The 13,635-nt window shown below is 48.3% G+C and overlaps 1 protein-coding gene across 3 annotated transcripts in view; it reads left to right on the top strand.

The window, feature by feature from the left end:
* The window catches only part of RGS6 (regulator of G protein signaling 6), a 554,830-nt gene that overhangs the window by 499,424 nt on the left and 41,771 nt on the right, over positions 1-13,635 (top strand). For all 3 annotated transcript variants that reach the window (XM_080809134.1, XM_080809135.1, XM_080809133.1), the window contains exons 13-14: positions 499-609; positions 6,616-6,741. In XM_080809134.1, coding sequence (XP_080665260.1) covers positions 499-609; positions 6,616-6,741 — 237 coding nt within the window. The remainder of the gene's footprint in view (positions 1-498; positions 610-6,615; positions 6,742-13,635) is intronic.

Raw genomic sequence — 13,635 nt, 5'->3', positions numbered from 1 at the left:
CTTGAACTATAACTGGAAAAACTAAGTTGTTCTGTGGAATAATGTTTATAATGCATTACCTCCTTTTGGTCTATCAGGATTTTAGTCTTTGTAATAAGGAAATCTCCCAGTTGAGAACACTTGGCGGGCAGCCTGGAGGGACTCTAGTGTCCTTGTTATGACCAGATGCCCTGAGAGCCGTGGTCTCTGCGAAAGGTGATACACAAGCAGGTTTGGACCTATGTATCAGTCACGCTAGTGCAGCCAGGGTCCAGGTAAAGAGTAAAGTGGGGGAAAGATATAAAATGCCTACATGTACTATGACGGCGTAATGCAAAAATGATACATTCGTCATGAGAAGGGAACAAGCACATATGGAAACAGTTGGATTTGTCAGAAGTGGGAGTGAAGGCGTTTCCCTTTAACTTAGAATTCTATAAAGACCGTTATAATGTTTGTGTAAAAGAGAATACAAGTTTTTAAAGGAATTCAGCGGCATTCTTTGCTTTCCTCCTGCAGCTTAATTGCTTACACGGAACAGTATGTGGAATATGATCCTTTGATCACGCCGGCCGAGCCATCCAATCCCTGGATCAGTGACGATATCACTTTATGGGACATAGAGATGAGGTAAAAAAAAAAAAAAAAAAAAAAAAAGTTTTAATGTTTGAGAAGGAAAGAGATGTGGGGAAAAATCATGTGACAGTGAGATTACATTATTTCCTATCTTAATTTGACTGCTTTTATTCCTAGAAAAGAAACCCCTCTAGTTACCTCCTAAGTAAGTTCTGCTCACACAGGGTTCTACCTCCCTATAGCTTCGGTGTGCACATGGATCCCCAGTGCCTTCCTCTGACCTCTCTCTGACCCTTGGATATCATGAGAAGAGGGACAGTCTTAATTTTTTTTCTAATATTTTATTTATTTTGAGAGAGAGAGAGAGAATGGACGGTGGGGCAGAGTTAGAGAGGGAGAATCAGATTTCCTGCTGAGCACAGAGCTTGACAGATGCAGGGCTCGATCCCATGACCCTGAGATCAGAACCCCAGCCCGAACCAAAAGTCGGGCTTTCAACCGACAGCCACCCAGGCACCCCCACACGTCCTAGCTCTGATTGCTGGAGGGACAAAAAAAAATCTGTTGACCAATTTGTTTGTGTATAACATCAGCAGCAACACTAAGAGCAAGTCCCCACAACAGGTAAACAGAGTTCTCATCATTGAACAGATGGGGAAACTGAGGCACAGAGGAGTTAATGAACTTGCTCGAGGTCCCTCAGCGAGTGGGTAGCAGAGTTAGGGTCAGAACCCAGACAAGAGGTTCCAGAGCTGTGGTTTTCATCACCCCGCTCTTGGGGAGTGACTAAAAGTGGCTCTGCGCCTGTGAGGGAAGGTAGGGTGTTCATTTACCAGCCCAGGAGCCAAAGCCCAGAGGGACTGGGGCCAGAGTCACAGTCACCGAGGGAAGCGCACAGACACACCTGGTGTGGTGTGCCTTGACACCCTCTGCCCCTCGGCTAGAGGTCTTTTTATTTCATTGTTCATTTCTCTATATCTCCCTCATTCGCCTCCACTCTTGCTCTTTTTCTGGTTTCTTTTCTGGAAATGAAAAAAAAAAACATAAAAAGTAATAAACGTCTGGGGCATCTACGTGGCTCAGGTAGCATCCGCCTTTGGCTCAGGTCATGATCCCAGGGCCCTGGATGGAGCCCCACATTGGGCTCCCTGCTCGGTGGGGAGCCCGCGTCTCCATCTCCTCCTGCTCCTCTCCCCTACTCGTTCCTTTGCGTGCTCCCTCTCTCTCCTTCAAAGAAATAAATTGAGTCTTAAAAACAATTAAAAATCTTTTAAGAAAGTAATGAAAGTCTTTTATTACTTTTATATTTTTCTTATTATAATAAAAGTTCAAAGTATTCAGATGTGCATAACGGAGAAAAGTTTCTCTCCCTCCCATCCAATCTCACTTTCCAGAAAGAATCTTTGCTTACAGTCTAACGTCATGGTTCCCAAACGGAGCCAGGGCATCCTGGGCCCCTGCAGAGAATTCACAGGGTCACCCTGGCATATTCTGTATCCTCGAGGGAAGCATGGCGACGGCTGCCGCGCTTCTGATACGGTATAAAGTACTAGCTTGAAGTACTTCACCATTTTCAACAATTCACATTACATTCCTTTCTTTGCAAATCTGGGTTTTCAGGGCAGTTGCTGATAAAAGGCAAGTATTGTGCAAAAATCAAAATGGAACAGAAAACAAGCATGGTGGGGTCCAGCCTGATTCCAAAGTTTGAGAAGAGGTACAGTGCTCAACAGGGACGTGTTGTGATTATTTAAGAATGAAGTAAACACTGTTTTTTCTTTCAATTTGTATATACTTTATAGCTACTAAGTTTTAGGACATAAACACATATTAAGTCCTTTGGACCTATTTAAAAAACAAAGCTGTTACGTGGGTTTTTTTGCCCAGGGGTACCATGAAAAAGTAACTGAGCCTCTAAGGGTCCCATGAACTCAGGAAGTTGGGGAACCTTTGATTTAGAGTCTTTCCTTTTAGATTCTCATGTATATGCAGGATCATTTTCTTTTGCATAAAGGGATTCCTTATATATACATTGTCCCATAATTTTTTAATTAATATATCATGGGAATCTCTCTCTGTAAACACATATAAATCTGCCTTAACTTTTTCAATAACTACATAGTGTCCCCTTGCATGAGTATAGTATAATGTGTTTAACCAGTCCCCAGGTCATAAATATTAAGGTTGTATCTTCTTCTTCTTCTTTTTTTTTTTTTTTTGCAAGTGTAAACAATGATGCAAAGAACATCCTTTTACACAAGTCCAATTACCACTTTAGGATAAACTTCCAAGAGTGGAATTGCTAGGACTGGCATGTTTATTTTTATTTTAGTTCATATGACTAGATTCTCTTAAGCAAAATAATATCATTTTATTTCCTGCCCACAGTTTAAAAGTGTCCATTTCTCCACATTCCTCACCAACTCAAGCATTATCTTCAAGCATTATCAATCTTTGTCACTTTCACATATGTGATCAGTTAAAATAAAAAATCTCATGTTTTTCACTTTGCTAAAAGACTTGAGAATCTTTTCTCATGGTTGATATTCATTTTTCTCTTGTGAATTTGACTGTTTTGTGTTTTTTACCCACTTTTCTAGCGCCGTGTTTTGCTTTGGACATTGGGATATAAAACAGTTATATTTACTTGGATTATGTATTTTATCTTTTTCCTGATATTTCGTGGTTTCCGAATCTCGTTCTTTTTGTTTCTTTTCCTCTTCCCTGATTTTTGCTTTATTTATCAAATTTTGTATTAGCTTTCCCTACTCTAGTTTCTATTCTATTCATATTTGCTTTTAATTGTTTTCATTTTTAATTAATGGCGTCAACCATACAAATAATAATAAAGTGTGTAAAATAAAAAATAGAAATTTCCCTTTGCTTCCTCCAAGTCCCATTCTTCTTGATAGGTATGTTAGCCTGATATATTATTTTTAAAGATTTTATTTATTTATTTGACAGAGCAATCACAAGTAAGCAGAGAGGCAGGCGCGGGGGGCAGGGGAGGTAGGGGGAGCAGGTTCCCTGCTAAGCAGAGAGCCTGATGCGGGGCTCGATCCCAGGACCCTGAGGTCATGACCTGAGCTGAAAGCAGAGGCTTAACCCACTGAGCCACCCAGGTGCCCTAAGACTGATACATTTTAAACCAACATTTTGGGACTTATATTTCTCCATCAACATTAAAAGAAAAATAGTTGGTAGAAGAGTATCTTATTTCTAATAGTTCTTTTTTCTTTTTTTTTAACTTTATTTTATTTTTTCAGTGTTCCAAGATTCATTGTCTATGCATCACACCCAGTGCTTTCTAATAGTTCAGATGGGCCCTATGTCCTCCCTTCTAATCTGATCCAAGAATTTAAATCTTTCCTTAACTCAAGGTATTTCTCTCTCTCACTCTCTCCCCCCACCCCCCCCTTTTTTTTTTTCATCACTAATATTCTTTTTTCTGTTTTATCCTCTCTTTTCAGGAAATCCTTTTGTAGAAACTCTGAGCCTCTGGGATCGAACAGCCATCTCTCTTTATCTTTTCTCTTTTATAATTCCCATCTCTTGGTCTTTTTATTCTATATTCAAGGATAGAATTCCTTGACTTACTCTTCAGAGCCTTCGGCTTGGTGTTCGGTAATGTCCATTCTGTGATTTTATACTTCATGAGTTTTTCTTTTTCCTACTGAGTTTTGGGAGGGCTGAGTGACAGTCATGCTTTTCACTTCCAGGAATTCTTAATATTTCTTGGACCCCTTCTTCTTAGTAGCCTGCCCTGTTCTTTTGATATTTACCCTCTTAAATCCCCCTGAGGGTGTGATACAGGTTTGGTTTGGTTTGGTTTTCATATTTCCCCTCTATTTCTGACATAGTGTGTTTCGTTGGGGGTCATTTATCACATACTCAACCACTGTGACTAATCACCGTTCAGAGCAGATCCGTCTGTCTTCTCGTATACCCAGCAATTTGAGGGACTATTGGTTTTCATAAGTGAAGTTCTTGGCCAACAACTCTGGCCATACATTAGAACCACCTGGAGAGTTTATTAAAAAACAAACAACAACAAGAAAAACAATGCCCAGTCCCCTCCCTAGGATGATTAAATCAGAAGTTCTGGCAGTGAAGGATTGGTTTGTCAGACAGACAAAGAGACAAACTTTCATGATTTAAAATGAAGTAAAATTTAAAAATCATTATGTATGGTGTAAGTGAATGTCCATGATAGCCAGACTGTGGAAGGAGCCGAGATGTCCTTCAACAGATGAATGGATAAAGAAGATATGGTCCATATATACAACAGAATATTACGCAGCCATCAGAAAGGATGAATACCCAGCTTTTCCCTCAACATGGATGGAACTGGAGGAGATTATACTAAGTGAAATAAGTCAAGCAGAGAAAGTCAATTACTATATGGTTTCACTTACTTGTGGAGCACAAGGAATAACACAGAGGACATTGGGAGAAGGAAGGGAAAAATGAAGGGGGGAAGCCAGAGGGGGAGATGAACCTTGAGAGACTATGGACTCTGAGAAACAAACTGAGGGTTTCAGAGGGGAGGGGAGTGGAGATAGGTTAGCCCAGTGATGGGTATTAAAGAGGGCGTGGATTGCACAGAGCACTGGGTGTTACACACAAACAATGAATCATGGAACACTACATCAAAAACTAATGATGTACTGTATGGTGACTAACATAACATAATAAAAAAATAAATAAGTGGAAAAAAATGAGAATAAAAATCAATTCCTCAGTCACACTAGCCATATTTCAAGTGCTCAAGAGCCACACGGGTCTAGGGGCTTCCAGACAGAGGGAAGAGATACAGAATACTCTTATCATAGCAGAAACTTCCATTGGGCCACACTTGGCTGGACCTGTTTTTCCAAACCTTTGAACACATACGCCCTCTTCCCCCTCCTCACTAAGTGTCATTGTCTAAGACAAATACGAGAATATAGCAACTCCATGGTTTTATTCACTTAATGCCTGTTAAAGATAATAATAAATTTGTGTCAGTTTTTTAAAAAGAGGGAAAATAAGTATTGCCAGACCCGCGCTCCTCGAAGTCTAGTGGGCATTTAACTCACCCAGGGATCTCAGTGGCTGTGAATTCTGATTCCCCATGTCTGAGACAGAGCTGAAGAGTCCACTGCTGGTCCCCAGACCACTCTCTGCATATGGCGGTTATGGTGTGTGGCTTGTGACCTAGACCCAAAGCTACTCGAAGGGTCAGGGGAATAAGTACACAAATGAGCTGCAAACGGAAAGGCAGAGCTGAAGGAACTAGTCGCATCCTCCCAGAGCAAAAGGATAAGACCAACCCCTGCTTTGGTCTGAGGAGGGTCACGTGGGTGTGGGACAGCACAGTCAGGCTAAAGGCTGCACTCTGGAGCCACATTTGTCTGGACTCGTCTTGACTCCCCCACTTCCCAGTGTGTCTCTGGGCAGGCAATCACAGGCCTCAGTTTCCCTATCTGTAAAATGAGGCCAATACTAGTACATTGTCTTACAGAGCAGTTGTGAGGACCCAGTGAGTTAGCAGAGATAAGATGCTCAGACAACGCCCAGAACATCAGAGAGGCTGATCAGATGGTGGTCCAGTGGACACAACAGTCTGCCTCTAAGCAAGTGGTAGGGTTCATCCTGGAGGAGCTGATGCGTTTCTGACCGCTCAGATGCCACTTGGATCTAAGCAAGACGAGAAGCGGTAGAGTTGAGAGTTGGGCGGTAGTGGACAGGTGGGGTCCAGGGAAGCCAAGTGAACGGGGTTGTTTCCTTCCCTGTGGACAGCAGCCACTTGGCAGGTCTCCGGGTGACCCTCGCCTAAATGTGGCCCCTTTGAAATGCCTTGTCTAAAGAGACATTTTACCATTGGCTGAGGTTGTGCCGAGTCGGCACCTGGAGTTTGTGCGGGTTTTATCGAATCCATCACTTAAATCTGAGACCTTGCCCTTCGGCATGCGGCAGCAAAATAGATTTGAGTTGGTAGAGGGAATAAGACACAGTTGTTTTTTGTTTTTTTTTTGCTTAGCACTGATCATTTTTTAAAACCTTTGTTCTCCCCAAAAGCAAAGAGCCCAGCCAGCAGCGAGTCAAGAGGTGGGGCTTCTCTTTCGACGAGGTATTAAAGGACCAGGTGGGGCAGGACCAGTTCCGGAGATTCCTGGAGTCCGAGTTCAGCTCAGAAAACCTCAGGTAACTCTCTCCAAGGCTGCCTCCGTGTGCAGAGTGTGTATGAGGAGATGTGCACATTCAGTCTCCCCTTCCGCCTCCCTTTCTCAATAAAACTCACACCCCGCTAATCTGGCCAGGACAGAAGTGGAGGATGAACTTGATGCCCAACTCCGGCATCCCCACATCACCACTTCCCCAGACCAGCATTTTCTGTCCCGTAAGTCCAGATGACAGTTGTTCAAGTTGTTGGAAACATGGCTCCCGTGATAAGCAAATGATCCAGTGGGTCTGATGACAGAGAACCAGAGAGCTGCGGAGTGGAAAGGTAGCTCAGAGACCCTCTCCTTCAAAACTTCTCGGGCAGGGGTCCCCAACACTTGACAAGCTAACTAGAAAAAAAGAGGGATCCCTGAGCTCATTTCAGAATTTCAAAAAGCCAGAGTATATATGGTTCAATATCTGGAGACATAGCCATGAAAGCTATCAAAAACATGCTTTTCCTTTTGGGGGGGATTCAATCAACACCGTGTCACGGCCGCTCTGTTCACCTGCTGCCAATGAGAACACCCGATCATCGCTCTTGGTCTCCAGCTAATCAAGATGGGGGAAAGGCATTGATGTATTAATAATTACTGTTCAGTAGAAGAAAAAAACAAAACCTTCAAAACAGGAGGTCCATTGAGAGATAGAGGAAAGGAAAAGCATTCAGAGGGAGAGGGTCCATTGTCATGAAAAGCTGGGGAACTTGTGGTTTATTCAGGTTTCCATTGTATTCGCATCAACAGAGACTTATGGGCCTGAGCCCCCGTGTGATCCGAGCTTACTGGTGACTTCTCAGATGGAAAGCTCAGAATCTTTTTCTTGGCACCAGCTTCTTTTTTTGCATGCAAGGTTAATTCCCATCGTCCAGTGGTGCCTTTTTCAGAAAGGGTGGTTTTATTCCATTTTTAAACGTTTTTTAACTTTAAAAAGTCACAGCATATACTGTGGGCAAAGGACTGTCCGCTCCGGTGTTACCATGCAAAGACCATGTTATTTCTTTGGCAGCAGGGACCACATCGGTCCCATTCATCAGTCACGCACTGTTTATCCCACACATAGGCTGCATCAAGTTCCGCAGGAGTCGGCGGAGGGATGCAGGAAAGGCACACTGCCTGATCCTTGTCTCCCGTGATCTTGTAGGCCCTTGAGGAAAACAACACAAGAAATGATTACATCGTTAAATGACTATCAATGAGTATAAACTCTAGGAACTGCTTTGGAAATGTTTTTAAAAGGGAGGGATGAATGTGAGCCCGAGTAGCCAGTCAAAAGCCGGGCTTGGGAGAAAACACAGGATTCGGATAGACAAACAAGAAGGAGGGAGAGTGTTCTCAGCGAGAAGACCCTACAAGCCACGGCGTGGCAGTGGGCTCTCCCACATCGCACCGCTCCAGCAGGATGTGTGGGTCCCGATTAACCCTAAGCACCCGATGCCTTTCTAGGCAACCCGGAGGCTACAGTACAGCAGATAAGGCTGCACACCTGAGGCCCGGTGGGGACACAGGAATTCTTTCCTGATGCAGAGGCACTGTCCCGAACACACCTGAGAGTTCTGCTTCAATTCCTAGGCAGGCATCTGTAACAGAAGGCCTGGGCTCTCCAACTCTCCCGGGGCTGCTCTTGGAGGAGGTGGGTGCGGTTTCGGAAGCCACGCCCTCCTGGTCCCAAGTGATGCATTCCGGGGCCTCTCCATGCACAGGCTCAGCCCTGGGACCCACACCGAGCCCGATACCCCCCTACATCCCCCCTCTACATCCCCCCCCACCCCCGCCATGAGCCACCGAGAGGAGTCTTTCCAGTTTCTCCTTTTTATCTCTGTTCCCTGCGGGACCCCCCAAAAGAAAGCGGTCTAGAGTAGTCTAGAGGCCTCCTTTACCTGGTTATTTCTCAGACTATGCGTGGCCTTATGACCCTCCTGCCACCTGCACCATTACAGAGACGGGGTCCTGGTCATTTTGAGGGTCATTCTGAGCCGGAGCATCTGCTGGCTCAGCACCTCCTCCATGACCAATCTGAGTACAGCCAGAGCCACACGTGTGCAGCGAAAATGCATTACTTGTAAGGCGAGGAGGGCAGGGAGGAGTCTGTCCCTGGCAGGTGTTGGGCACCTCATCCTGCCATCCCCTGCTTGCCACCCCCCCCAGCCCCCCCATGCCTCCACCAGCTCCTCCCTCCTGTGGCAGGAGGCTACACTCAATCTTGGGTGAAAGAGGCGTGGGGGAGGGGCACTCGGGAGTGTGCCAGTGACTCATCTACACCCCCAACATGAATGCATAAATCCACACTTAGAGAGGAACCCCTCTGATCCATGACAGGAGAGAGGATAAAGAAAATAGAACAGCCAGAGATAAAAAGTACAGCCCACGAGCTTATAAAATCCTCTCTGGGGACCCAAGTTCCACTTTTATGATATTCAGCATAATTGGATACATGGGGGAAAGTTCGGTTTGAAATCACACAACTACTTAGGACTCTTCGGTCATCCCTAACCAGGTGGTTTCTCCCTTCCCCTTTGCAGTCAGTCCTCCAGCCACAGAGAGTGGCTTAGCAGCCACCGTGACCCAGGGCCCAAGGACTCCCCTGAGTAGGGCGTCCACGAGCGCCCCACAGATGGGCCTCCAGCAAGCTCCCTGTGAATGATGCCCCCTGGAGCTGAAGAATGTGGCATAACCCAGGGGTCCTGCTCGTCTGTTGGCTTTGGGCACGCTGGGAATTATCCCTCCTCCCCAGGACGGATCAGCAGCCCAGGCAACTGGCATTCGGGGATGGAAAACAGAGACCAACCAGAGCTCAACCGCATCCATTGCAAAGGGCATCTCCATCTCGTCCTCCCAGATGCCCTTGCATCGCTCTAAGAGCAAAAGGGGTACTTAGATGGTAACATTTTTGCACGGCCCCAGTGAAGTAGCCACGTGGTTGAACGTGTACCAGAGCTTTAGAGAGCAGCCCAGAGGAGCCCCAAAGAGACATAGAAGTCACGCTCACAACAGCAAAGCACCACCCTGGATCCTTTAAGGGAAGGTGTCTGTGATAATAGGACATAAGTTCAAGTCCCCCTTCATGGTGAGCTGAGAAGGGAGGGGCCTCATCTTCGGGGGCCCAGCGCCCTCAGCGCCTTGCAGGGCGTGAGAACCGGCACTTTCTGTGACACCCCGAGCTGAGCCCAGGGCTCCATTCTGATGGCCTGGGGCCCCAAGGTAACCGTTTGCTGGGGGCCCGTACAATGCCCACGGGCTGTCACCCAGAAGGCGAGAAGCAGGGACATCGAGTGCATTATCCGACTTCGTCCTCCCTTCTCTGTGCGCTTTCCCAGAATGGTGACAGGAGTCCCTTGTCCAACTTTGTCCCCTCCCCATCACCCCTATTCCCATCTTGCTCCCTCCCTGGCGTGACACCCCCTTCTGCACGGCAGGGCACGAGTTAAAACTCAAAACCCACAGCAAAGAGCGTTGCCCGTACATTTTTTATGAGCTGTAACGTCTCCTGAGAGAACGTGGTTGTTCTTCTAACCTGCAGATTGATTATCCCAGTTCCACACAGTGTCAGCTGAAGGGAGAAGCAATTAAAGAGAGCACGGGGGAGCTGCCGGGTTTGCTTGGAGAGCTCCCGGCTCTGAGAGTTGCCCCGGGTCCTGGGAGGACCTGGGAAGGTTCATGAGGCCCAGCAGGACTCACCACTAACCAAACACATGATTAATCGGAGCAGAGGTGGCTCACGCGCCGCCGTGACAGTCCGTGGCGGTTCAGCCACTGCCCCTGGAAGGAACGGAACTCAGCGGCCGCGGGGCTGGGGCTGGTGGCCGCAGTAGCCCCCCCCGGAGGATTTCCGCCCCACCAGGGACCCAGTCGAGTTGCCTCTGTCCTTCCTGAGTCTCTGCTGACCAGCAGAGGGCACAGAAAGCCTTCCTTCAGCAGCGAGTTTGCTTTTTCTCTGGGAACGAACTCAAAGCTAGATTTTTCTAAGCCGCGAAAATCCTAGTTTATGAAAAAAAAAAAAAAATAGGGAAAATACGAACTGAGGGGCTGCCCAGAAGCCCTGGCAAGAGAGGGACCGTGGCTGTGTGCTGTCCCTGCTTCCAGCCAGCCTCCAGGAGAAAATCCCACTCCCTGCCCGCACTGAGGTCCTGGGGACAGAGGAGGCCACCCGGGGCAGTCCGGGGACCACCCGCCCCTGGAACCCCCCAACTACGGCCGCTGCTGGGCCCTGGGGCGTCAGAGCCCCCGTGGCCTCCCTACCCAGGCCCGTGCCAGGCCTGCATTCCTGAGCCATCGTCGCACACCCCACGCCGGCGTGCGCTGCCTCCCCACGCTCTGACGACTCCAACGGAGCAGGACAGATGGTCTCCCTGATACCAGCAAGTCCTTGTGGCCTGCCAGTCATGACAGCCCTTCCGCTGCAAGCCACAGAGGCTTAGTGCAGGGTGGGCGGGTTTGATGCCGCAGCTGGCATCGTCCCCCCACGCTCGCTGGCGTCCTCAAGGAGGAGCAGTACCTGTACCTGCAGGCTTTCAAGGAGGCAGAAGCAGCCCCAACCTCCACGGGCCTCAAGCCCGCCCCGGCTGTGTGGCGGGGAGCTCCGTGGTCCCGGAGACGGGCGTGTGGCTGGGCCACTGGGGCCCAGGGGCTCCGAGCGCGGCGCTCCCGCCTCAGGCCAGTGGGCTCACAGATGGCAAATGCAAACTGGAGCCTGCTCTGAATTTCAAATTGACACAAAGGTTCTTCGAAGCCGGGGATGGTAAACACATACAGGATGTCAGGATGCTGTTGTGACAGCATTTTTGCTGTCACCTGAGAGGGATAAGGCAGGTCATCTGCAAGGCAGACAGAAGGCTGAGAGGGTCCCTGTGAGGGCAGAGAGGAGAGATGGCTATCTGAGGAACGTCATCTCCTCCTCGCCTTCGAACAGGCCTGTGGTTTCTTCTTGTACCTTTATTTTGAAAAAGTCTTGGTTTGTGACAAAGGGAGCCTTTTAATTTTTATGTACAAGTTTGTTGCATTGGGTTCTGGAATCTCCATTGACACCCACTTCAGACCTTCTTTGTACCCTGCTGAGTGATGGGCGTGACTGCAGCTCCCAGATCAATCTGCCAAAGGGACTCTGAGGCCTTGGGAACCGCAGGAGCCTGCAGAGCTCAGAAGCTGCTGGGTCCTCGGGGCCTTCCCGGAGCTTGAGAGCTTCTCCTCAGAGCAGCCCAAAACAAGGGACAGAAAGTGACGGAAGGTGACCCCCACATGACATTGATTGAGGGAGCAGGAAATTGCCCGGGAGCCATCCATGTGTGTGAGAGACTGCAGGGCTGGGGAGGCCTGGGAAGGATGCTGGCCCCGAGGAGCTGCTTCCAGCCCCGGGGGACTCAGCCCAGAGGCGACTCCCTGAGGGAGGGCCCTTCTCGAGTCAGCCCCAGCGCGTGGCTGCCAAAGACACCCTGACTCCATCTCTGGTGAGTTGCCCACGAGCACGTCTTCCGGTCCTTTGAGAAACCCACAGCAGCTTGCTTCTTCAGAGCTGGGTTTCCTAATTCTCACCTGCCCATCACACCCTGCCTTTCTGACAAAGACATCACCAGATGACCGTGTTCATCTTTGTGTCCTGGCCGCCTCCTTCCTTCCACAGCAGGCCTCGAGGGTGGGACGGAGAGGCCTAAGGACGCTGAGGCGTGGGGTTGGGAGGTGGAAGAACCCCGCTCCCCACAGAGAGAACGCCCAGCCACCCAAGGAGGAAGCCCGGTACTGACCAGGTGGCCATCCCCTTTGACCTCCCCAAGGCTCGCACCCACGGGAACTGAAAGCATTTCTGTTACACCTGGATGGGAACTTCTTGAGACCCACGTCATATATCCCGCCACTCACTTCGTACCCACTTTACAGATGGGGGAAGGGATGCCCAGAAAGGCACAATTCCAGGACAGCAGCATAGTCAAGATGAGAACTGAACTGTGTTTCCTGGTCTTCTGGTCAAGTGATGTCATTAAATCTCCTTCCTGGACTCTGGCTGTTCAGGACCAACAAGACAACCGTGAGGATTTTCTTTAAAGAGATTATTAGAATCCCAAATGGCAAAGCAGGACAAGAGTTGGGAGTCCAGAAGCCCCGGCACACACACCTCTCTCCTGATGGAGCTGTATTACCACAGTTGGCCACTGAGTGGCGCCTTTGGGCCATGCACTTGGCTCCAAAGACAATTCTAAGAACAGCAACAGAAAAACATGCTTAACCTTTAAAAAAAAAAAAAAAAGAAAGAAAGAAAGAAAGAAAAGGGAAAGGGAAAAACAAGTACGTCTTACTTTGGGTACAGTTCGATGACAGATTGAATGCACTTTCCACCGTGCTGTGGTCCAGCTTCTCTTGTCCCTGCCCTTTCATTGACTGGCGTACGTGTGAATACTATGGCTGTGGGAACCACATAGCCTGCGGCCTGTCCTCATGTCTCATCGATGGGGACACTGGCCTGTCTTGTTCACAAGGCACAAAGTGTGCTACCCAGATCTGGGTCTTGCTGCAAGCCCTCCCCAGGGTTGCCTCGGGGATCATCCTCACGACCAGGGAGCTGTTGTCCAAGCTTAGCCCTGTTTGCTGCTGCCCTCAGCAGAAAAGAGCTCACACCCAGCTCTTCCAACAGCCGCTGCCATGCTGATGCTGAGGAATTCATGAAAAGCACATATGGAAGTGAGCTAGAGGTTTTTCTCTCCAGTGCTCTCTGGAGAATCTTTTGGCATAGAGGTTGCCCATGTGTGCCTCTCCGGCTTGTTCCTCAGGAGCTCATCTTCAAGCCAACAGCCATTTATTGAGCACCTACTATATGCTAAGCATCATGCTGGACACCGACCTTGCAAATTGGCTGCTTTTCCATCAGCAACGTGAATAACTGGATCCT

The sequence above is a fragment of the Martes martes genome (genome assembly GCF_963455335.1).
Source record: "Martes martes genome assembly, chromosome: 7".
NCBI classification, from domain to species: Eukaryota; Metazoa; Chordata; class Mammalia; order Carnivora; family Mustelidae; genus Martes; species Martes martes.
The sequence above is the reverse complement of the archived record's forward strand: the minus strand, read 5'-3'. Positions and strand labels throughout refer to the sequence as shown.